Source organism: Colossoma macropomum, unplaced genomic scaffold (genome assembly GCF_904425465.1).
Source record: "Colossoma macropomum unplaced genomic scaffold, Colossoma_macropomum, whole genome shotgun sequence".
Taxonomy (NCBI): Eukaryota; Metazoa; Chordata; class Actinopteri; order Characiformes; family Serrasalmidae; genus Colossoma; species Colossoma macropomum.
The window spans coordinates 42,172,372-42,196,874 of record NW_023494788.1 but is presented as its reverse complement, the minus strand read 5'-3'; the positions used below and the strand labels follow the sequence as shown (position 1 = coordinate 42,196,874).

The 24,503-nt window shown below is 39.4% G+C and overlaps 1 protein-coding gene across 1 annotated transcript in view; it reads right to left on the bottom strand.

The window, feature by feature from the left end:
- Nucleotides 1-24,503, bottom strand: part of frmpd3 (FERM and PDZ domain containing 3) — an 89,665-nt gene that overhangs the window by 24,418 nt on the left and 40,744 nt on the right. Inside the window, exons 2-3 of the mRNA XM_036569396.1 lie at nt 3,044-3,156; nt 1,038-1,192 (exon numbers count right to left, since the gene is read on the bottom strand). Of these exons, the coding sequence (XP_036425289.1) occupies nt 1,038-1,192; nt 3,044-3,084 (196 nt within the window). The 5' untranslated portion in view covers nt 3,085-3,156. The remainder of the gene's footprint in view (nt 1-1,037; nt 1,193-3,043; nt 3,157-24,503) is intronic.

The following is a 24,503-nucleotide window of genomic DNA, read 5'->3' as shown; positions in this document are numbered from 1 at the left end:
ATGTTATACAAACGTAACCTCTTCACTGTCTCCCCTTTTTTCCAAGTTTTTGCCTGTAATGGCAAAGCCAGACTGTGGGCTACCATCATGATCCTGATTTCCTTTGAAAGGTAACACGCTCAGTGTTTTAGCTTTAAAGCGGAAGTGTGCCACTCAGCTTTTTTCCCCACAGTTAGAATAATAGTATGAATTACTCACACAGTGTAACTGAGGCTAGAATGGAGGAGTTTCTGTCCTCCTGACTCATAGAGCTCTAAATCGATCAGTGTCTATTCCTCCAGGTTCACTAGCCCACTGCAATTTCTTTGTTTGGTGCTTATGTTGCAAATGAGACCATTGTAATTCCTTTCTAATGATATATTGCTTCACCATATTGCTGGATGATTTGGTGCATAAAAATGATTTTCAAAACCCAGAAATGAACGATGGAAGTGTTCCATTGCTGGTACAGTTTGAATGCAATATATGTAATTTTCTTCAAGCAATCTGTGTTTACAACTAAAGCAGCGGTAGACTATATTTTTCTGAATGGAGAGGGTTAATGGTGTACAAAGGGCCTCATGTATATTTCGTTCAGGCCTTTTTAATACCCATAGCTAGCGATAGCTGCTGTACATCATTGTTGTCAGGTCCAAACCTTGTATCTCCAAAATAAGATTAGGAGAAAGAAAAACATTCTTAGGTCTGAAGTTAACATGACAAGTAATTTTGGAACATTTCTTTTTGTCCATTCATCATAAAAATTTAACACAATTCAAAGGTTATCTGGGCTTCTCAAATTAAGTAAGATATAAGGAAAAAACAACTAAATTGAAGATGCAAGGTTCGCCATATGCTGGTCAATTACAAAAGCAATGTAAAGACCACTTCAAATAATCTAATATGTTATTGAATAAAGTTTGACTAGCAGAAAAAAAAAAGCTGTGGTCAGTGTTTTATTAGATGAGACTTGTTGGCCTGGTGGACCAGACACCTGCTTTGTCCCACTGGACAACAGAAGTCTGGCCCCCAGGTCCTGCTAGAGACACGTGTCCTACCCGCAGAGACAGAGCGTACAATGACAGGCCGTTCACTGCCGGCGATGAAGCCAAAGCCGTGGATGGGGTGGCGCTGGATGCAGACCTGTCGAGCTGTGCCAGGGGTCAGGCTACCACTGTCCATACCATCCTGACTCTCCTCTAACATCGCAGGGCTGAACAAAAACACAGGAGAGACAATAGACAAGGTCTGATGTTAGACCAGTGAACTAATTGCAGATTGAGCCAAAACTATACTGTTTATGTGTTGTTCAATAAAAACGTCAGTTGAAACAAAGTGCTGATTCAATTAAAACATTTTCTTCATTTCCTGGCCTTACTGGGTAGTGGACATAATAATAATAATAATAATAATAATAATAATAATAATAAACATGAAATGTAAGCTAGTAGGTAAAGTAATGGTTTAGTGAGAAATCAAATTTACTCAATTTTCAGCTGAGACGTGTTTCGTGTCCACTGGAGCTACAAGGCTAATGTTTTCTGTAAATACATCCCCCAACACTTCTCTCAAAGCACACTGAGGTCTTCACTAAAGTCATGCAGACTTGTCTATGTGGTTTAATACACAGTAGGACTTACTGTGAGCTATAAAAATGAACAAAACCTCACTGTGTAGCCAAAGTCCAAGTCCCCATGTATATTGATGCTATATTATGTTTGCAGTTTTTGCTTTGTGTTTCTATTTATAAACATATATCTTTGATTTGAAAATGTAAGATTAGCAATTAACAATTAACCATCCACATGCCTACATGGGGTCCATGCAGAGTCGTAATCGGCAAAACACCTTTTTATTTAAAATGGCTGCTGCCTGCTGCGCTAGCTACAGTTTTTTTAGGGTCCAAGCACGCATCAGCCCAATTAGGCCTAATAGGCAACCATGCTGAAAACTAGTTATAGCGAGTTATAGTGTTTTAAATAAATTATGAATTATGTCAGAAGGGTTAATTAGTATATGGCAGCCATACTTTTTACAAACATCAACATGTTTTTGATAATTATTGATGTTCAGACTCTTCTGAATTTTTTGATACCAGATACATGAAGATTGAGCAAAAAAACCTAGGACTAGTTCGCAAAAGTAGGTTTTGCATATTATGCAAATTTGCAAACAATCTAAGTGGGCGGGTCTACATAGTCCAAATTGCAAAGTTGTTTGGCTTGACCCAAGGAATCAGAAAAAAAAAAGAATTTTGTCTTCTATATATTATTTTGTATATATATATATATGTGTGTGTGTGTGTGTGTGTGTGTATTTTTACAGCTTTAATAGTTCATTTTTAGAGTTCACAAGTCATACTGTGTCCTAAACCACATGGAAACAGATCTGCATATGCTTTGGGCAGGTTGACAGACGTTTTGGGGACATATTAACAGAAAAGATTTTTGTGAGTTCCAGTGTTTGTTTTCAAAGTCAGCCTTGAACAACAGGCATGTCTTGGCTGATGACCACATCTGTGGTAAGTGGAAAACTGTGTAAACTTAAATTTTCACCCAACCATTCCTGTAACAGGACCATGCTAGCTAGCAGAACTAGCTTTCACTGATTCCTTGCCATGCTACCATTTTTGGGCTAAGATGATGAAGGAAAATGAATAGAACTCTTAGCAGTGACCGCTATATAGGATGATGCTCACCGCTAATAACTTGTGTTGTCAGACATGTTAGCGTTTTGGTCAAACTATGCTTGGTTATGTATTAAAATCAGATGCAGAATGGAAATATGAGTTGAGTTTTTACTCTGAATTAAGAGTCGCTTTACACAGACTCTTTTTTTTCTATCTCATGTCACAGCTGGCTCTGTTTTGGATTTGAGAGAGCTTTGCTTCAGCCACTGCATGCTTTATTAGTGTGTCGATGAGCTTGTTTATCGTGCATATTTTCTGAACGCTCTTCAGCATTGTAAAGTAGGACGTGAGAGGATCGGGTGACGCTTCCTTGCATAATCTATTACGCTCTCCTAACCCACTTTACATTCAATGAATGTTGATTAGGCAGCACACCTGTCGCATTCTTTTGGGTGTCCATCCTGGACCTGGGCCATGCCCTGAGAGAAGAGGACAGGATGGGCCGGTGTCTCTCTGCGACAGGATCTCTCTGTTTCGCACTCATTCACCTAAAGAAGAAGAGAGCGAAGAGAGAGAGAATCAACATGGTTACGTGAAGAGGTTTGGCAGCTCTCACAGACTGACTGACCCCCTTCATGACTGTGAGTTGTAGAACACTCCAAAACTCAGCAGCTCATCTGCCAATATTTGCTTTCCCTGTTAGCCTATGCATGTTCATGTATTTTAATGGGTGTCCCATTTGGAACCCCATATGTGGCTGAGTGGTGCAGTACAGTGCCATTTAGCTTTCAGCATCTCTTGCCATGCCATAATTCAGTGCCAGTCAAATGCAGTGAGACCAGCTTGGAACAGGAAGCAGTGGAAATTTTGCAGTTCTCATGGCATATTCTATCTAGCATTACTGAGCAATTTCATAAAAATATGATTCCACATTATTTAATGCAATATATAAGGGACAAAAATCTGCTAATGTGTTTTTCAAGCTTAAAAATAATAATTTATAGACAAAGCATGAAGATTACTGAATAAGTTCAAACTGCCATCCCACAGTAAAAAAAATATGTATTGTATTGTAAAAAAAGTGTATTCAGAACTTAGATATTTACAAGGATGTGGTCTTGAACAATTTAAACGTGAGGCATTGATTGAGATTATAGGCTACATATATACAAAATCATCATTTTCAGAGTATTTTCTGTTGAGAGGTGGCTGTTCCAAACCATAACCCCTAAATTTCAACTTGAGAAAATAATACGTATATTTTATTTCTTTTAAAGTGTCATTTTTTTAAATTTTAAAGATTAAGATTTATTAGTTATTTGTTTTTTAAATAAATAAAAAAAAAAATGTAGTCTAAGTTGCCATGGCACTACCAAAACACAAAAGTTTTAGTCCATGGGCGTGACCTTGTTTTAGCCACACCCCTGCATGTTAGAGCAGGAAGTGAGGCTGCATCCCTGTCCCTCATGGCCACATGGTGAACAGTTAGATCCCATTATTTTGAAGCAAATGTGTCCCAGAGTCTGAAAATTAGTGTGGAACATTAAGATTTGTCACAGCCTAAACACATTTTCTGTACTTTTTTAGGGTTTTAATGAAAAATATTATGATTTTTATGTGTGTACAACTATTCAAAGCTGTTTGCTAGTCATGCACTGGGAGGCATTTTAAAGTAATGCTCAAAATGAGCTAAAATTGTCAGTACTGAAACATTTAAAAATCACAGTAGTGTGATGATTGTGTTGCTAGTTGGTTCAGTTATGTGTTTTACTAAAATAAACTGAATTAAGGCATTTTAACACTTAATTCTACGAGATTACATATTTTTTCACATTTGATCAAACATTTTTTACATGTTAAAACAAAAAACTAATTTCTTGACAAAAATTCAACATTTCAGTTCAGTGTGAAAAAAAATTAATTATCTTGACCATTGACTCTTCTGTTTCTCAGTACTGTTGTTAGCGTGGTCAGACATGTAGTGACTCTGCTGATGGTTAATTTGTTAAGCGAAACAAAAAAGATGGCTAAGCCTGTTACTCTGACTAGCTCACTTTACAGCCCTGAGGAAGTTTTAGGGCCTTCATTAGAGAAGATCTAATGATTTTTGTGAAATAAACACATACATGTGTGTAATTTTAGTGTAGTGTTTTGTAATGTAATCATTACTGCACTGTATTAAAACTCTGCAAGCGTTTTAGTAATACTCCTGTTTCATTACATTTGGGTTAGAAAAAACAGAGTGAGATCTTTAAAATTCCAACAATGGAAAATTACCAGTTAGGACTTTTTTCTCCATGGAATCTAGATATTTACAACTAAGCTAGTTCTCCCATTGATTAGGCCTTCAGGATATGGACTGGAGGACTAACGTGTCAAATTAACCACCAACATAATTAAGAAATTACAATGTGCATATTTTGATTTTTTAATGCATGGGAACAATTGTGTGAGAGATAATCATCATTCTAGGCCTAGATAAGCTCTAGATATGGCACTGACTGCTGGTATGAGTGGCAGCCTGACTAGTGCTTTTTAGTCAGATGTTAGGAATGGAAAATAGCAGCAGCTCTACGCTGGAGCTCTTTACTGAAGGAGTCAGTGTAAAACCGCTAGAAGGTAAAGTATATGTTAATATGTTCGCTACGAGCTTTAAATAAAGCATAGAACGTCTTTTACAAGCTTCAAATATCTGCATTTGATGAAGAAACGTTGATAAATTGCCGTTAGCTTAGAGCTAACAAACTAGAATCTCATAGGTCTGTTAAAACAAAATAGCATTATTATCATTATCTTCTCTGTGCTTTTTGACCCAAACTGATGACCCAGTTCTAATAGTTACAGCTCGCCACTGTTTTACAGAGAGAGGAAAACTTTTTGGAATCTTAATATGATTTTTTTAATGTGAAGGTTTACCTTTAATAACAATCAGGAATCAAATAATAGCACATGAATCATTTGTAGTACATGTCTATGCCAATTGTGGCCAATCTGTTATTTATAACTGCTACCTAATGGTGCATCCCACACAGCTTCATCAAGTCCTTCTTACCAAACGTGACCCCCTGACCCCACAGCGCTGCCCCATAAAGATTTCCTTCAAATGACAGCAGAATATCTGTCCATGGTTTTCTGAAAGTCCTGGATGCAGCAGCTGTACGCTTCACAGCACGGTGCTGCTGGCTCACGCTTGGCTTGTGGAGTGGAGAGCGAATCAGAAACGTCACGAAGGGCAAGTCATCCGTCAAGTGCCTGTGATGTCTGCGTGCCATTATGCATGTCAGTGCTGCTTAAAGCCTCAGGTGTTTTGTGGAGCGCAGGCAGAATTTGTGCCCCTAACGAGGAGACCCCATAAATATCTCTGAGAAGGAGAGTGGCCTCCAGTTATCTCTCCAGACACAGCAATGATTCACTGAAACTGGGGGTCAGACGGGTTATGGCAGGTATTCGAGTGCATATGGTTTGAGTGAAAAGGGTTTAGAGGTGCTGTGAGTTGATCTCTATTGACTGAATTTAGCCCATTTTGACAGCTTCATCCTTGATGTGCTGTGAAGTATGAAGCTTGTTTGAATGGTGTAAAAGCCCAGTCCCGTTGTGTTTTTAATCCAGAAAAAAAAGTGCAAATACTATGATGAATGTTTTGTGCAACAGACATCTGGAGCACATACATTTTGTGTGAGTCAAGTCAAGTGTTATATATTCATTTCCAACTGGCTATAAATTAGATAATTAATTAGTTTATTAATTGGAAGTTGGATTGCATAGCATAACTCTCTTCATGTATGTGTTCTTACTGTTTATGTTTGGCAAGTAAGCTATATTGCTAACTGCTAGGTTACCTCCTGGGCTAAGCACTGCTGCACCAATTAATTTTTTTTGTTTGTTTGTTTTGGTGGGGGAGATTTCATGGAAAGTTATATTATCTAAAATATCATCCTTTGTACTTTTTGACAACCATCCTTGTCTCTCTGCAATGCTATGCTAGCAAAAAGTTACCTGTGGAATGTACCAAAGAGCTTAATACCACTTAAGGTAACTCCACTTTAGACGTGGGCATTTACTACTGGACTATTGATCAGTGATTTGTTGTTTTACTAAATTCAGTGTCTGGGTAACGATGCTCACAATGCAGTCTAAAGCTGACAGATGTTAGCTCACCCACAAAACATGTCACCAGCACCGCACCTTTCTGAAACAGTTTTCTCTGTGTTGAAGATAATCTGAACTAATCAAGCTCATTATTTGTATACATCGTTTAGCTGGATAAAAGGAAAAAGATTAAACTTTATACCAACTATGAACAAATGAAATTGTTGGGATTCCTGTATATTTTATGCTTAGGAATGAAATTATTTTTTTCCTGGACAGGTAAAACCTGAAAAATCAAGAAAAATCCTAGATGAGTGGCAGCCCCAGCCTAGCCTGGTGTGGATTCGTGCCATTTCTTTCTGTTTCAGTGAAGCATGTCAACTACCTGAGTGCTCCCCCCTGTGGAGAATATTCAGACTGCTAAACATGAGGGAGTGAGTTAGTGAGTTTAAATTGTTTAACTTTATTTTTATTATTTATAAATTATTGTTATTATTATTTTTATTTTTTTTATTATTGACCAGGATGAATTCAGTTTAATAAGCCCTCTTAAAAATAAAGGTGCCCAAGTGTTTTTTTGCACAAAGCCATAGAAGAACCACTTTTGGCTCTGTAAAGTTCTCGGGGGCCAGCCTAAACGGTATCTGGCTGAGGTCAAATCAGAAATGACGATCCAATACTTAACTTTACTTTTGCCTTTTTACTGCATATGGTTGGTGAGTTATCTAACGAAGCTACTAACTGTACAAAAACGGAGGGTTTTGTTGGTGATCGAGTTTGAGTCCATCCTTAATCATGCCTTTTTTATAAGGCAGCAGCAACTGCAATTTTCTAGTGGGCCTGCAGCTTAAGAACCAGCAGTCTGTTATATAATCAGACAGACTGTAAATTCACACTGAGATATAATGAGGTTCATGGCGAAAAACAATTCCAAACACAAAGGGTGAAGTTGGAGACAGTCAGTCGGAGGACGCAGAAGCTTCTCGCCCAGATAAACAGCGGTTCGACAATAGGCCGACCTTTGCAGCCAAGGCAACGGAGGAATGCTGTCAAGAAACTACATCCCAAGGGCACTGGCAAGCCTGAGTGTTGCCATGGAAACGACTGCACAAGGCTTGACAGGAAGCAAGGTATGATGAAATGACCAGTACGAATGATGGCTTCAGACTCTCTTACAGACGCTGTGACCAGGCACCAGAGCTCGCTCGCCCCAATCTGACCTGAGGAGATGAATCGTAACATCTCTGGCTTTTTTCTCAACCCCAACCCCAACGTTTGAGCTCTGACTCCAAGTCGTGTTTTTAGCAAGTATGGCTGAGAGATGGTACAGGTCAAGACTTTATCTCCTGCATCTTTTACACTGTGGTTTAAAAACCATTCACCATGCATTTAGAAATACAGCCTTCTTCACAAGCTGCTGAGGTTCCTGTAGATATAATTTTGTGAGGCCAGATGGTGTCAAAATTCAGTCATACAGTCCAGTCACATACAGCAACCTCTAGGGATGGGGGAAAAATCGATTCTTAGATGCATCGCGATGCAGACGTGGATGATTCTGAATCGATTCACAAAGGTCAAAAATAAGTTTTCTAAATTTTAATTGATAACGTAATGTTGACAGAACGCAAAAGGCGGAACTTGGAAGTGCAGAAGTGCAGCGCCCGGACAGTCTGTGGTGGCACGCAACAAAAACACTCTATGAGTGAGAAATCCGACCGGCATCTTCTGCATTAAAAGCCAGGTCAGGTCAGGAGTCACAACCCAAATGTTAAGAAGAGCCATTTTGTCCTTTCAACAAAAATCAAAGCACCTCGGGAGCCACAACATTTAACATCCAGTATGTCTCAGTATGCGCTGATAAAAGGCTAAAAATATGAACCAAAACACAGATTTACTTTAAGCTTCAGCTCAGCTACAGCCGCTTTTCTCACAACTCCGCCAGGACACTTTTCCTCAAAAGTAGAACAGTTTCTTGTAAAATGTCTCTCAGCGTTCGACTATTTTATGAGGCTGAAGTCGTTTCTCATTCTCCAGCTTCTTGTGCGAATTTTCCTGTTCCACCTTAAATTCTGTCTGAGGTGTCAGAATGTAAATGCGGCACCATTTAAGGTGGAACAGGAAAATTCGAAAGAGAAGCGACTTCATCTTCGCAACTTAGTATTTGACAGTCTCTCATTGCAGGTTTAACGTTCCAGGAAACCAACTGTGCTGCTTATATACGCGAATAAGTCAATTCGTCTCAAAATGTTCATCTTAAATCTCTCTTTGCCTTTTCATAGCTACTAGCCAGGCAAGGCTGCGTTGCTATGTGACCTGCAGTCTGCATGACAGTTCTCAGAACCAGGGCTTTTGCGATATGTTTCACGCTTTGGAGCCAAGATACAGCGTCCAGTCTCAAAGATATTTTACTGACACAGTGACCCCCCCACTCTCTACAATGAGACCAAAACTGAAGTTACAAAAGCAAAAAATAAAAAAAAAAGGAAAACGGGTAGAATAGCTGTAATGTGCTGTGTGGACACCCCCTGCCACTGGATCTTATTTCACCGTAACAGTGCATTTTATCACAGATGGGTGGCTGCAGCATCTCATGTGCTCCAAACAAGAGCAGTGAATGAGAGTCTTCCAGTTTTTTTACCACATCACTTCCATTTGTTTTATTAATAAAAGATATTGGAAGTAAATTCATTATGGATTATTCCAAATACTTTACTTTAAAAGTACCAAGTCCTCACACAGTGAGAAAAAACAAATGCTGTATAGAATCTATAATCGTTTTATAATCACATCGCAGCCTCTGAATCGTAATCAAATTGAATTGAATTGTGAGGTGCCTAGAGATTCCCACGCCTAGTAACTTCCTATAAAAACTTTCACTTTAACACAACCCCCCTATGTTCAAACCACAATGACCAGTTTGTAAATTTCAGAAAAAAGCAGTCTTATCCTGAGATAATGCTTGCTTGAAAAAAGATAATGTATTTTCTTTACTCCACCTCTCAGAAAGAAACATGTTAACAGGAAGAACCCCTGAAAACTAATCAGCTCCTAAAAACCAATGTAATTTGCATATAATTTGTGATTTTCTGTCAGTGGTAAAATTGCTAGTTTTATTCCATTGACTTCACAGCCACCCGTGGCCTTGCTCTCTCTGGGTGAATAGGATGGCCCTCCTCCTCACCCCATCACTCACTAGAATGCTAGTCAACATGACTGTGTTAGCTGACATGACGGAATTGGCAGTTAGCTTTCACCCCTAAGCACTGACCTTGTTGATACAGCTTGTAGTGCAGTTACAGACAGTATTTTACCTTTTTCCGTGCTGAGTTAGAGTTAGTGAGGCTCTAGCCCTTCCTCAGTGGTCAGTTTCTAACCGCAGGGCCACTGCTGGCAGGATATTTTTGGCCAGCAATGGACTGAAATGCCACTACCATGTTGGCACCGCTGCTGTGCTAAGAATCATCTACCACTCAACTAAGACCCTACAGAGTGTCCTGCTGTGGTCCCTTTCCACTGGACGGTGTAGAGTGTCATCAGAAGGCAGGGTTAGTCCCAAAGAAGTCAAAATTATAGTTCAGTTTAAAAGTATTTACAGTTCTTTAGTGTAGACTGGAGCGTCGTGGCTCAGTGCACTAGATTGTATGGTTAATTTGTGCTGGGTGAGTTTACAGTTCATCCAGGTTGAGGAACCTAAAGAAAACCATGACAGCACAGAAAAGAAAAACATCACCTGTGTGAGGATGTTCATTTTCATTTTGTCAGAAAATTGTTAATTTTTTTAAGAAATAACACAGAACACCCCTAGTTAAATTTGGTCTGTCTTATGGGGAATCTGGGATGCCCCCAAGTCCCTGGTCACAAGTTGTAAATACGAACCCTGGTCTTGAGTCCATGTTAAATTGTGAGTCAGTCAACATGTGACTTGAGGAACTCACTTGAGCCCCCATCTCTGGTCTGAACAATACATAAGCCAGTTAATAAAGTGTTACAGTTGTTGATAGGAGAGGTTTTTTAAATGTACCGGAGGGCCAGGCTGCTCCCCAGTTGATAGCATTCTTTACTTGACATTTGAAATGCCTTTAATTTAATATGGTTATGCACAGAAGTGAATCACATAGATTTCATAGTTTTATGATTGAGGGATTTCCTCTCACATTTCTGTGTCATTCTCAGCAAATCCATAAATCCCATTATTATCATAGACAAGGATGCATAATTACTTATCTCTCCGGAGGAACACATCTTCTGTTGTGCATCGTGGAGCACGCATCTGCATAAATAGAGAATATGTCATTATACATTATGGGTACACAAAGAAGCTGCTGCTCCCGATTCATTTTTGATGGTACGGAGTATTTAACCCTACAGGAAACAGTTCAGCATCTTTGTTCAGAGCTTTGTAAGCTGCGTTGCAGCAGCTGTGGAGCATCATTTATCATGTCTACACTTAACAGAATTTCCTCGTTTCTAATGGAACTGCTCTGCTTTTTTGTGACCCACTGCAATCTTGCAAGCAGCCAAATCATGTAGTTTTCCTCCTGGTACAAACAGATGGAGTTTGTATTTAGCTTGGCTCCTTTTTGCCTCCAGCTATCTGCCCAGGACAGATCGCTATCTCGGGCTGAAATTGGAATCCTATCAGTGACACCAATGTAAAGCCTTGAGAGCGCTGTGCTGCCTCCTATCAGGGCCCACAAAACTCTTTCCAATTCATTCTGCACTGCCTGCAACACAAAAGCCCCCCGAAATCCCTCCTCCACAAGATCCCACTCTCTTTATGCACCTGCCCAGCAGGGTGTTGTTAGAAAAAAAGCTAATGGTTAGTCTTTAACCTTTTAACTCCACCCCATTTTTGCCTGAAATGACAGACCCAAAGTAAAAGGAGCCCTGTTCCCACATACTTCGGGTTACAGTCATGATCTTGGTCTCATTTGAAAGGTAAGATGCTTATGTTTTTTCTCAACTATCAGATTAATTGTATGAATTACTGACACAGTTTATAGAGACTAGAATAAAGGAGTTTATTTCAGCCTGACGTATAGAGCGCTCAACTGATCACATGTATGGATTAGGTGGATTAAGTTTTGAAGGTAAGGACCCACAGGTTTGCTAGCATTGCTCATTTGGTGTTTATGTTGCAAATTTGACAGTCGTTACTGCTGTGAATAACATGCTGTGAGTGTGATCATAAAAAGAATGCAATTCTGAGATTTCAAGCTTTTTTATGGTTCACTGCATCATCATAACGCTGGACGATCTGATGCGTAAAAATAACGTATTAAAAAAGTGAACGCTTTGACAGAAGTGTGCTTCTGCAGTGGTCTAGAAAAGGTCAATATTTATTTCAATGCTTTGGTTCTCATGTCCTGAAACATTAGAAGGGGCTTTTCATTTGTTAGAAGTCGAGCTCTTACTTTTGTTTTGCTGTGGAACTACATAATTACATATTTAATCGCATAGTAATTTGTTTCGATGTCAACAAATATTAGTAAAATATGGCAAAAATGTAAAGGACAGTTTTCTGTTCTTTCTACAAAATGAGACTGTATGCACAGCAATAACTCTTCATCAAATCACCTCTTCTACATAAAAACATAAATATGGCATTAAAGCCAAAGTGGGTAATCAGGAGAGTCAGGAGGAATCCTGGGGGGCTGTTAGCAGAGGTGGGAACAAGTCACTAAGTTGCAAATAACAAGTAAGTCACAAGTCTTGACACCCAAGTCAAGATAATGAAAACTAACCGACTGTGTAGTCACAGTCGAGTCCCAAGTCTTTCTTGATTTTGATTTTCTCGAGTCGAGTCTTAAGTCATCAAATTCTTTACTCAAGTCTGACTCGAGTCCATACCTCTGTCTGTTAGCATTTTGGGCTGTTTACTGTAGCTGTAAACTCATATAAGCCCAAGAGCACCTAGAACTACAAACTATACACAATACATCCAATTTAGGGGTTAAACCAGCAGCCCCCACCTCAAGTGGTACAGCCTTGGTTTGCTGAATGAGTCTCATACAGTGGATAGAGGTTAGATGAAGCTTCTTATTCTCATTTTCTGTTCCACCTTAAATGACATAGCAGTAACATTCAGATGGCAGTAGGGGGCCTAACGTGCAACTGCTGTGTTATTTAAGGTGGAACAGAAATTCAAATAACAAGCAAACATCAGCCTTGAGCAATTAATGTATTAAAACCAGCACAATGGTGTGAATTAGGTACTGGCTGACACAACAGACAGTGCTCTGCAGAGTTCATGACACTTTTTTGCATTAGTGGTTGATATAGTGTAGTGAGTAACACCTCTGCCTTCTGCGCTGTAGACTGGGGTTCAATCCCTGCCTGGGGAAACACCCCACACTATACCAATAAGAGTCCTTGAGCAAGACTCCCAACATTACCTTCACCTACCTGTGTAAAAATGATCAAATTAGAAGTCGCTCTGGATAAGAGCATCTGCCAAATGCTATAAATATAAATGCATTACTGAGGTAGCAATTTACATACATGAATCACAGGAAGATGGACAGCATCATCAAGAACTGCAAGAAGCCATGGCAGAATCATACCTGAGCATGTGGGCAGTAAAAAATGCTGAACTGAACTTACTTAGCATTCATTTGCAGCATACTGACTGTCATGATTAGGTCACATGGAAGATAAACGTTTTGTTAGTTTTCATTTTATCACCAGGCAGCCACCTTCGTTATCTCAGTGTAGCGCATAAATAATAAATTAGAGTGAGAAGTGAAGATGAAAATGTGCAGATTTTAGGAAAAGTTGTTTTTCATGAGGTCAATGTGTAGCAGGGGAAATGCGGTTAGAGTTTGGGGTGGGCTGGTCTGCATTATGTAACTCCTGGTGTGAAAATAAGTCCCTTTCCAGCTCTGTGTGGCATCGAATGAAAAGTTGGAATTGACATTTCTGACAGAATTTCTCCATTTCTTTCAATGCACTAAATTATTAATATTGAATTACACTATGCTTTTGTTATCAGCGGCGATAGATGCGACAGATCTAACAGCATCCCAGTTACAATACAATGATGCATAGTTTTCATGTGGAGCAGTGGCAAGTATCGCTCTCCTCAGTAGGAGATGCTATTGTTTGGCTCTACATAGAGTTGTAGTTGGGCCAGAAACACAACCATGCGCCTGCCGTTTTCTAGAAGATGGCAGCCCTTCACCTTCTTCACTGTGCTGCACAAATTGCTCCCCTGCCATTGCCAGATGGCGTCCATTTAGCCATGGCTGCTAAGTGAGTCCTTGCTTGCCTTCTGAAGCTGTCGCCTGCCTTTTAGCCGAATGGATTGGATTGTGGCAGCTCAAAACATGAGACTGATGTTTTTGGCGGCAGGAGAATAATTTGACTTAAATTGCACAGTTCATGATGATGCTGGTCAGGGGAGTAACACAGGGGCGGCTGAGGACTTGTGACTTGACATAAACCTGATCAAGGCTGTCTGGCCCAATGTCTCATTGTACACTGCTACAATGGTACAGAGTTTTGCTGTGCTTTGTTTTGTATATCAGAAACATGCCTTATCATATACAGTGCCTTGCAAAAGTACTCAGCTCCCTTTAAAGTCATCAGATCCGTCTGGATTACAAATGACACTCTGATATTTTGCGCTAATATATTTTATTTGAAAAGACTGACCCTCAAAATTAATTCATTTAAAGTGATATTGGTTTTATGCATGAAATTACTCTGTAACAGAAAAAAATAACTGAAAAAGTTGTTTGCATAAGTGTTCAACTCCTGTGCTGTGGAAACGCCAAATTAACAGAGATGAAAGATGTTGCCCTTACCAGGACATGATTAGCTTGCAATTGGAGAACCATCTGTGAACCATTAAAAATGTTCACCTTTTCTGGATAAAAGACCCCCTTTCTTTAGGTACCATTGGTCAGACTGTGAATCTGAAGGACATCTGTAAAAAATAGTACCAAAGACGATTCTATCACTAAGGAAATTAGAGACAACCTTGTAGACATGCCCTTGCTAGGAAAACAGTACAAAATAATACCCAGGTGTTTAAGCACTGTTAAATCAATTGTGAGAAAATGGCAACTGCATCATATAACCCAGTCACTGCCCAGACAAGACCATCCCTCAAAACTCAGCCTCAGATTAAGAAGGGGTCTTGTCAGGGAAGCCCCACAGAGGCCAACAATCACTTTGCAGGAGCTGCAGAGTTCAGCGGCTGAGACTAGAGTGAAGGTGCACCAATCAATGACATCAATATGCTCTGCGTACAGTTGGCCTGTATGGGAATGTGGCTAGAAACAAGTCATTACTGAAGAAAAGCACAGCAAAGCATGTCTTGAAATCACCAGGACGTGTCAGAGTAACCCAGCTAAAATGTTAGATATGGTTTTGTGCTCAAAAATAGAGCTTTTAGACCAAAATTCAAAATAGCTATGTGTGGTGAAAACCTAACATTAGCCTTCTCAACAGTGAAGAATGGGGGTGGCAGTATCATGTTGTTTGTGGATGCTTTTCCACAGTGGGGACTGGCCATCTTGTTAAAACAGAAGTATGGATGTTTAAGGGTCCAGCCTGTTCCGCCAGCCACCAGCAGCATAATCCAATTCCCAGAAGCCCTCGGGCTGATTAGGCCCAACCTGGCACACCTGTGGACTCCTCTACTTAAGGCTGTGGCAAACAGCAGCGCTTTGTCAGACCTTTGTAGAGGGGTGACCAGTACGGTACTTAGCCCAGGTGGGTATTTAAACAAAAAGAGAAGGAAAGGAAAAAAAAAAAAGAAAGAAAAGAGGACTGGGAAAAAGATAAATTGCCCCAAAACTACTGAAAAGATAAAAAATAAGGCTTTAAACAAGAAACGGCTTCAAGCCAAACACACAAAGAAAACAGCTCCACAAAGAACAAACAGGAGAAACACAAACCTGATCTTCCTCTCATATTTACAGAGGAAGTGTTTTGTTTTCTGATTCTTTTATTTTACTTTTCTATCTCAGCCTTTGTTTGAGCACGCTGTTTTCAGCGTCCCCTTTGTCTGGCCTTTCCTGCCATTTTTTTAATTCTCATTCGTTTAGGTGTTTTTCTCCATTTTCGCCGGTGGCGCGATGGTACCTCCTCAGACCACTATTCAGTACGTCGCCTGTTCGAGCCTGGCTCTGAGCCACCTCACCCCAAAGTGGAAAATCGCTCCGTTCACACTCCTTCACCTCATTAATTCGTTTAAGACCCTTTCTCACGGGTGTTTCTCTCTGCACTTGGGTCCGCCTCCCTGCCATCCTGTAACAGGATGGTGCAAAATTCAGTGAAAAACTGCAAGGCAACCATCTCATCAATGTATACACATGTATTAGCAACCAGCTGGGATACCATAGCAATGGTCTAGCAACATCTTGGCAACCCCCTGGCATTTCACAGCAACTGCTTTGTCAAGCCAACTTAGTTTCTTAATAAACCTTTCCCTTCTAGTTAAAAGTTCTTCGTTTTTGCCAGATGTCAGAAATCCTGCTAGGATTTCTAAATTGCCTAAAATATCCAGAATTTGTTGTTTTCTACAGTCTGCTCCACGCCGCCCTCCACACTTGGAACTGAGTCCATAAATTCCACTTGGGATCAGAATCCTTATTTTCTGAGGTACATTTTGTGACCAAAATTTAAGCAGTGAATAAACAGAAGATGTTTAGTGTTGCATATTAGCATGTGAGGCTGTAAAACATGGTAAGAATGAACTATTCAGTTCTGTGGTACTAGATTACTGTGTTTGTTCTAAGTGTGTGACCATATTTATGTACATTTGTATAGCTGGATGTAATTAAATGTATAGCTGGACTGTAAGTGCATGTCTGGACAAGCTGATGAGGCTGCACTGCTGGACATGCTGTGTTAGCACATTAGGCTAAGGCTCGTGTTCATTAGCAGCTGTGTACACATTTATTATAAAGAGTTCACTGCAAGGAGCTCTCCACTCGCATAGTGCTCGGCTTGGAAAGACAAGCTGTGGCAGTGTTCTGAGGCCTAGAGGTTATCTCTTTATAATGAATAGATCAATTACAGACAGACGGAACCGAGAGGGCAATCCAAGCTTCGAATTACTGCAGTTGGTGCCATCCTCATATCCTTCAGACTTCAGCTTTAATGAACTACATGTACCTTGCTGTAATATCCTGATGACCTCTTTATATGAAGCAGTTTATACAGTGTGCTTTTCAGTGCAGCCACATATTCAGCTAGTAAGCATAATAGGACCTCACATCTTTTATGTAGAGAAAAAAAGACCACATAATTTGAGCCTAAATGCCCTTTTATTATTGAAAACTGTACTCTATATGTATTAGTTTATAATTCAGGCCACATATAATGTGTTATTTTTGACAGTTTGATTTTATTGGGCAGACTTAATGTAATTATACACACGCACATACATATACACACACACTCTATATGGCACAGGTGTTGGGCGAGAAGGCCTGGCTGACAGTTGACTTTCCAATACATTCCAAAGGTGTTCAGTGGGGTTAATTGTCTAAAATGTCTTTGTATGTTGTAGCATTTAACATCATTCTCCACTGGAACCACAGGACTGAACGCAAAACCCTGAAAAACCACGCACACCGTGATACCTCCTCCACCACACTTTGCTGTTGGTAGGTGGCTGTGTTCTGGTAGGTGGCGTTCTACTGGCATCCGCCAAACCCAGACTCATCCATTAGACTGCCAGATTGTGAATCGTGATTTATCACTCCTGTCGACGTTTGCCATTGCGCCTGCTGATCTTAGCTGCAGCTGCTCGTCCATTAAAAAACATTTCATGAAGCTCCCACTGGACAGCTTCATAAAATTGCTCCAGATGCATTTTGTAATGAGTGACGCAACTGAGGACAAGTGATATTTCAGCAGCCCCACTCCTAGACACTTTCATTTCACAGTAATAGCACTTGCAGGGCAGAAACTGACGTGTGGCAAAACTGACATCCTATAACAGTTCCACATTGAAAGGCACTGAACTGTTTGGCTATGGCTATTACAGGGCTATGTGCTTGATTTTGTACATTTATTTGTGTGTGTGTGATTTTATTTATTTATATATATATAAGGAAAAAACATACTTTACTTTTAATGTAAGTCAACGGAACCAGAGATTTTTCCAAGTCATTTGTCATGAAATTAACATACAATGTAAAGAGTAACAGGTATTTTCAAATTATGTCAAAAACTGAAATGTGTGATTTTATTTATTTATTTATTTTTTATATCTTCTTTTAGTGTCTCAACCCAGACATTGCAGTGTTAGAAGTCAAACCTTGTTAAAATGTTTTGTATTGCCTTGCTTAGGAAGCTGTCCAGCGTTAAAGCCGGTGTGCATTTTCTCTCCACTCTGTGACATATTTCTGAGTGAAATATAGTATTATTAATAACACCATACTCTTCCCGCACACTAGTGCAATGACAAATAAGGAGACATCTTTAAAGCTAAAGTAATTATAGTTTGATGGAAGAAGAAAAACGAGAATTCTATCTTTTAAATGATATGACAAACTGAATTTAATATGACCAGTTATATGAATAAACAAGCTGAAAACAACAGCCTTCCCAGCTGTGTTTCAGGTATGTCAGTGGATCTCAGTGGATGTCACAAACTTTTCTGCAGTTAAATCAGAAGAAACCTAAAATATTAATCTTTGGTACTAAAATTTAGAGAAAGATGCTCTGTTTTTATCCCACGTGTTAAATGCAGTCACTAAAGCAGCTTTTTATCATTTGGGAAATATGGCTAATGTTCAGCTTTGTCTATCACAGAGCACCACTGAGAAACTTGTTCATGCATTTATTACAAGCAGAGTTGATTACTAAAATGCTTTTTTGACTGGGTGTCCTAAGAAATTGTCCATCCTCTGCAACTTGCACAAAATGCAGCAGCATGAATACAAAAAAGAGATTTCAGGTTGATTTTGAAACCACTAGCAACTTGTAGAAATGTATTTTCATTGTAAAATCCAGCAGTAAAACAGTTCCCTTTTCTAGCAGGCTATAAAGCTAAAAAAAAGCCTGTGCGGTAGAGTGCCTATCCCCAGTTTTCCTACCCCATCATATTTCTATCAATTAATTTGCAAATAATTAAATGATTTCAACGGCATGATCTTTTCAGATGAGGTGCTGAATTTATTCTCCTCCATTACTAATTGGCATGACCATTTTGAGAAATAGTAATTCCCTCCCTGTCCTTTACACACAATATGCAGTGGATTTCCTGCCAAGTCCCTGGTCCTCTGACTCATCCAGGCAATTATTAATGCAATTACGCTTCACCACGACCTTCACCAGCAAAATAATAAAGCGACTCCCTCCAAGCCCCACGCTACTGCACTGAACAGCCGCTGTGAACATCTAAACCTCACACACAGACGTTCTGCTGGGCTCCTTTTCTCATAGCTTGATGCGATACTGAGCTTGTTTGTGACCACAGTTGATGTCCATGTCTGTCCATGTCTGTCCATGTCTGTCCATGTCTGTCCATGTGAAGGCAGTGTGATTGGCTCCGTCCGTCTGAAGCAGCAATAAAGCCGAGTGACTGCACTGTACCCTTTACTACTTAACCCTTCAGTTATGGGATTTGCCAGGCTAAAATGGCCTGCGTTTGAAATAATCCTCTCTCCTGCCGCAAAGGTGGAGGAGTACAGTTATTTGGAAAGCATGTTTCTGATGTTGGCTCCATCAGATGAGAATAGGCGCTCTGGTCACTTGATAGAACTTCACGGTTGGGGAAGAGGTCTCAATTCTCATGGGAGGAGGCCATAACAAGAGCCAATAACAATGAACAACAGTAAGTGTCTGTTTATGAGTAAGTTTCTTTTTTTCATTGATTACTTGAATAAATGTGTAGGTGTTCTAATGTACTGTCTACTTTCCTTGACTTTTGAATTACATACATACAGTCATATGGGTCATTCTACAGAAACGTCCACTCTCCTATCTATCCAGGTGTCACTGGAGTTACCAGTACCAAAACCACATGTTGTCAATCATGGAATATCCACTAAAATATGGAATTTAATCTATTTGTATTTTTTTTTTTTTCATAATTACCTCAGAATAAAGTCGGTCACACCAGTGACGTCAACTAAAAGCTTCATATGAAATCATGAGCTAAATGAGAAAATCTCTGATAACTGAAAGACTCAGTGGACTCACCATGAGCTTTTCTTCATAGATCCTCAGAAAACAGGTAGAAGGAAGTCGAGTGATGTCATCAGCATGACTTATTTTTTACTTGGTAACACCAGTGACACGACTCCTGGGGACAACTTTCATTACATATTTTATATTTATTTGGCATTCATACATTTAATAGTCATATATAGATTATTTCAGTTAAAATGGCAGAAAAACATGTTTTTACTTCAAAATATGGCCTCAGCCTTTAGACATGACTGAGGACGAGCTCTTCTGTGGTGCTTTCTATATGATTGATTTTAAAAACAAAAAATGCTAAATTGATGACTCGGGAGGTGTGATTTGTTAAAATAACTAATTTTTATTATTTTTAAAAATATAAATACATTGTAACCCTAACATGTTTTTCAAGTGTAATATATCTGTAAACGCTAGAGACACAAAAATGGATGTTTCTGTAGGATGACCTGAATGCAAGGTTGAGCACTGGTTTGAACTCTGGTCAAATGATGAGTGAAAATAAGTCCACACTTTTCCACATTTTAATGAACAATTACCATTTATTTGCTTAATTTTACGCATTGAAGAAAAAAAAAAAATATATATATATATATATAAATGCAGCCTGTGGCAAGTTGTGCCATATTTTGTTTTTTCCCCAATATGTTAATCTCAAATAGAATTTCTGCACTAAAATTAGGAAAATGCCATACATAAGTTCCCTGTAGAGAATGTTACCTTGTTTTTACAAATCAACAAAACATGTAATTTGACCAGGGGTCAGTTCCAGTATATCTTTGCATGTAACCGTAGATTTAAGCCTTAGAACTTAGATTGGTTTCCCAATCACTGGACCATGCAGTGGAACCAGGACATGGATCAATTGACCTTGGGCTTCAACAGTGTGGCAGAGAGCATAGTAGCCTAACATCTGAAGTTGTTGTTGTTGTTGTTGTTGTTGTTGTTGTTGTTGTTGTTGTTGTTGTTGTTCATAATTTAATGCTGATCTTTTTGAGGCTTCATGTTCAGAAACTAATTTTATATAATGAGATATACTGGCAGAAAATAAATCAAATACAAGAACAAAAGTGGTATTAGGAAGGTAAAGCCCCATTCAATCAAAGATATGATGACAGCTACAGAAAACACTACAAACTTATGAGTCAGTCTGTCAGAACAGTTATGGACTGTGGTTTGATATGTGATGTTAAACGGGTGGGGTACTCCATCTTTCAAAATGTTTTTTATTTGTGTTCTTAAATTTTCCTCAGTTTCCTCCTCAGTTTTTGTCAAGGCCAGTTCCACACACTTGCCAGGTCTCCCCTATTTGTGTGATGTGACCGTGTTTGGAGGGTGAAGACTAGCACAAGCTTCTTCCGGGACATGTGAAGTGCAAAAATGCAACATCATTGGACAGTTTAACATGCATAGATAACACTAACTTCCATTTCTGTTATGTCAGCTAACAGACGCCTGCATTGGCTATTATATCACTGAGTGATGGGGAGAGAGGGAGGGCCATCCAGCCCACACCCAGAATGAGCAAAGACTGTTATGCTGTCTTGGACTCCCAGCCGTGGATGGCTGTGACGTCTCCAGGGATCAAACTCACCTTCTCCCAATGATAAGGCCAACGCTGAGACGGCTGCACCACTCGGGAGCCCACATTTGCATTAGACTTCACTGATATCGCCAACAATAACAAGTGTAATTATTTCTCACTCGTTAATCACTGAAACAAGCAGAGGAATTCTGTCAGAGATGAGAATTGTACATTTTTTAATCCACACCACATTCATGTTTCCACGTAGAAGAGATGTTTCATTATTATTTGACCTTGAGGAAAAGTTCTTGTGCATATAGTCTTGTTTTGAGGAAAGGAAAAAACATGCTTTACATTTTTCACGTGTTTTACATTTATTAACATCATAACAAATAGAAAAATTTGGACCTGTAGACTCAAAGCTGTCAATACAGAAGGTAAATGTAATGTAACTAATTCCTTATGTAATTTAATATGCAAATAGTCATTTATTTATGTAATAACATATGAAAGGTATAGCAAAATGGCAGTAATATCTCTTGACTTCTAAGAATTAAGTATATAAAATATCTTCTTAAAATTTTTGTTAAGTATTTTTTCGGAAACAACCAAATCTCATTATTCTGTTTCTCATTTGATGTAGTCCTGAAGCATGTATTGCTGATTCCTGCTCATATCTCTCTTTTATGGCTGACCTATTCCGACACGTATTTTAGAGGCATATTAAAGTTAAAGGGAATTCATTCGTTCTGTATTTACCCAAGACTTTTGAATCCATATTATATTGCTCATGCACTAAATCTGCTACTACAGTACAAAGAAGCCACTTTTCACGTGCGCCTGTGAGCCGTCAAGCATTATTGCAAGGAAATGTAGGCAATAGTTTGTTTTGTAAAGTACGATAGAGCATGAAGCCTATATGGATTAATTGCACCATTGTTTATCTACATAAGTATGGATTGTATAGACCGAAAGATCTCGCATTGTTTGTGGAGTAGCTGGTAGTGTAGTCATAGTAGGTCACTAGCTGAAGCTGTGAGGCATTTCAGTAGATTGCGCAATTATTTGATGGGCATGAAGATAAGTATGTAGTGACAGCTTTAACAGCTTCTGCCAGTCATTAGATTTTGTTCGCTATCTAGGCCAGGACAGAGCATTAGTTCAGGTTTCACAATGAGGATAATAATAATGAGCATGTGACATAAGTCAACATAACCACCACCACCTGCTGTCTTTCCAGAGACGGTGGCCAAACTGGCTGCATTTATTTCAGTTAATGCCAACAGCACAGAGAAAGCTCAGGAGTGTGTGGAGCAGTTAGTGTGATGTTTTTATGATACAGGCCATGTATTCGACATTACCCGTCACACGTGCTTATAAAGAGTCATGACAAGCTTTAGACAATGTGACATCAAAAAGTGTTTTAGAAATTCTTCAGAAGCACAGCCTGCAGCCTGTCCGTCAACAGTCACGTCGCACCAGACCAGGAGCCCCAAGCCGGTGCACTTCTGTCATTCATGTAGGATGTTCACACCAAAAGGCACCACTTTGTATATTTTAACCATACATAGGATCCAGAGGTGGATCTACGGGGGTGCTAGTCACTCCCTTTTCCAATTTCAGTCCCTAAATTAGGACACAGAATTGTATTAAGCTGGCTGTAAAGTTGCATGAAATCATCATGCAACTTTAGTTGCCTGAAACCAGCATGAAACTAAATTGCACTTGAGTTGAACGTAAAGCGTCCTGCAACTTATTTGAATCTGAGCTGTGACATTTGCAAGCGTCTCACTTTCGTGGAAAAAGTTTTATGAAACAGCCCATCAAAACACCAATAATGCATCACATGATCATGTTGAACCATGTTCTGTCAAACCACTGATCTCACCTGATCAGTGAAGAAGAAAAAAACTTATTGTGTGGTCATAAAGGAGACCCCACCATCGACTGATCGAAAGGTGACCTTTCTGTAACCAGCGGCGTTAACTAGCCAGCTAATGCTAACATTTGTTTAAACGGCTGCTGGTGCCACAGTTTATTCTTCTAGCCTGTTCTTAGTGCTACTTTATTTACTTTCTCCTCTCTTGATGCCCCCTAACTTTACACAAAGCTCATTCATTTGGGAACCAGAGGATGAAAGTTATTACAGGTGGGGAGAGTGAGACATGACCTGCCATTAGCTTGTTCTTCTAGAACAGGATTAGTGAGACATCAAGTAGGCTGTAACTGTAATTACTACTTAAACATTCATTTTTAAAGGTGTAACGTACACACGACAGATAAACTCAAATACTAAATAACCCTAGATTGATAGATAAATGACATGTAATAAGCAAATTTTAAAATCTAAATTACACCTTAGTGTTCATAAGGTTACGAGACACCTACATAAGTCCTTAATGGCAACTGACATAGAGCTACATAAACATTCATGAACACTTATTCCAATCGACGTCATTCTTCTAAATGTTGCAGTTGCCACCTTTGATGTGAAGCTGACATGACATCAGGTGACAGACTTTTCTGAAATTTATGAAGCCCTGCTGGTGACATCCTGTATAAATAAAAAAAAAATGCATGGCCACGACTTAGTAAGGTATGGGAACAAGATAATTAAGTCGTAGCCACAATTTAGTAAGGTGTGGGAACGAGACCTTATTGCATGGCCATGATTTAGTAAGGTGTGGGAACAAGATCCTAATGCGTGGCCGCCACTTAGTAAGGCATATGAACGACATCATGGCCACGACTTAATTATCTCATTCCTACGCCTTACTAAGTCATGGCCATGCATTAGGATCTCATTCCCATGCGTTAATAAGGCGTGGCCATGCATTATTTTTATTTATATGGGATGTCACCAGCAGATCTCCGTAGAACTTAAGTTGTCAACACTTTCTGGGGTGAAATGACAGATGATGTAGAAATGTAGATCTGTGACCCTCAGGTTTAAAGTGAGTTATTTTCCTGTTTAAGGTTTAAGCCGTACCACATCATTAGCATTGTCACTGTGACATACACAAAGCTACACGCTCAGTTTTTAATGTGCTGTGTCATCAACGTTGACAAAAGCAGCCCTTATGACACTTAATGAATATGCCTTAAAGCTGTAGCTTA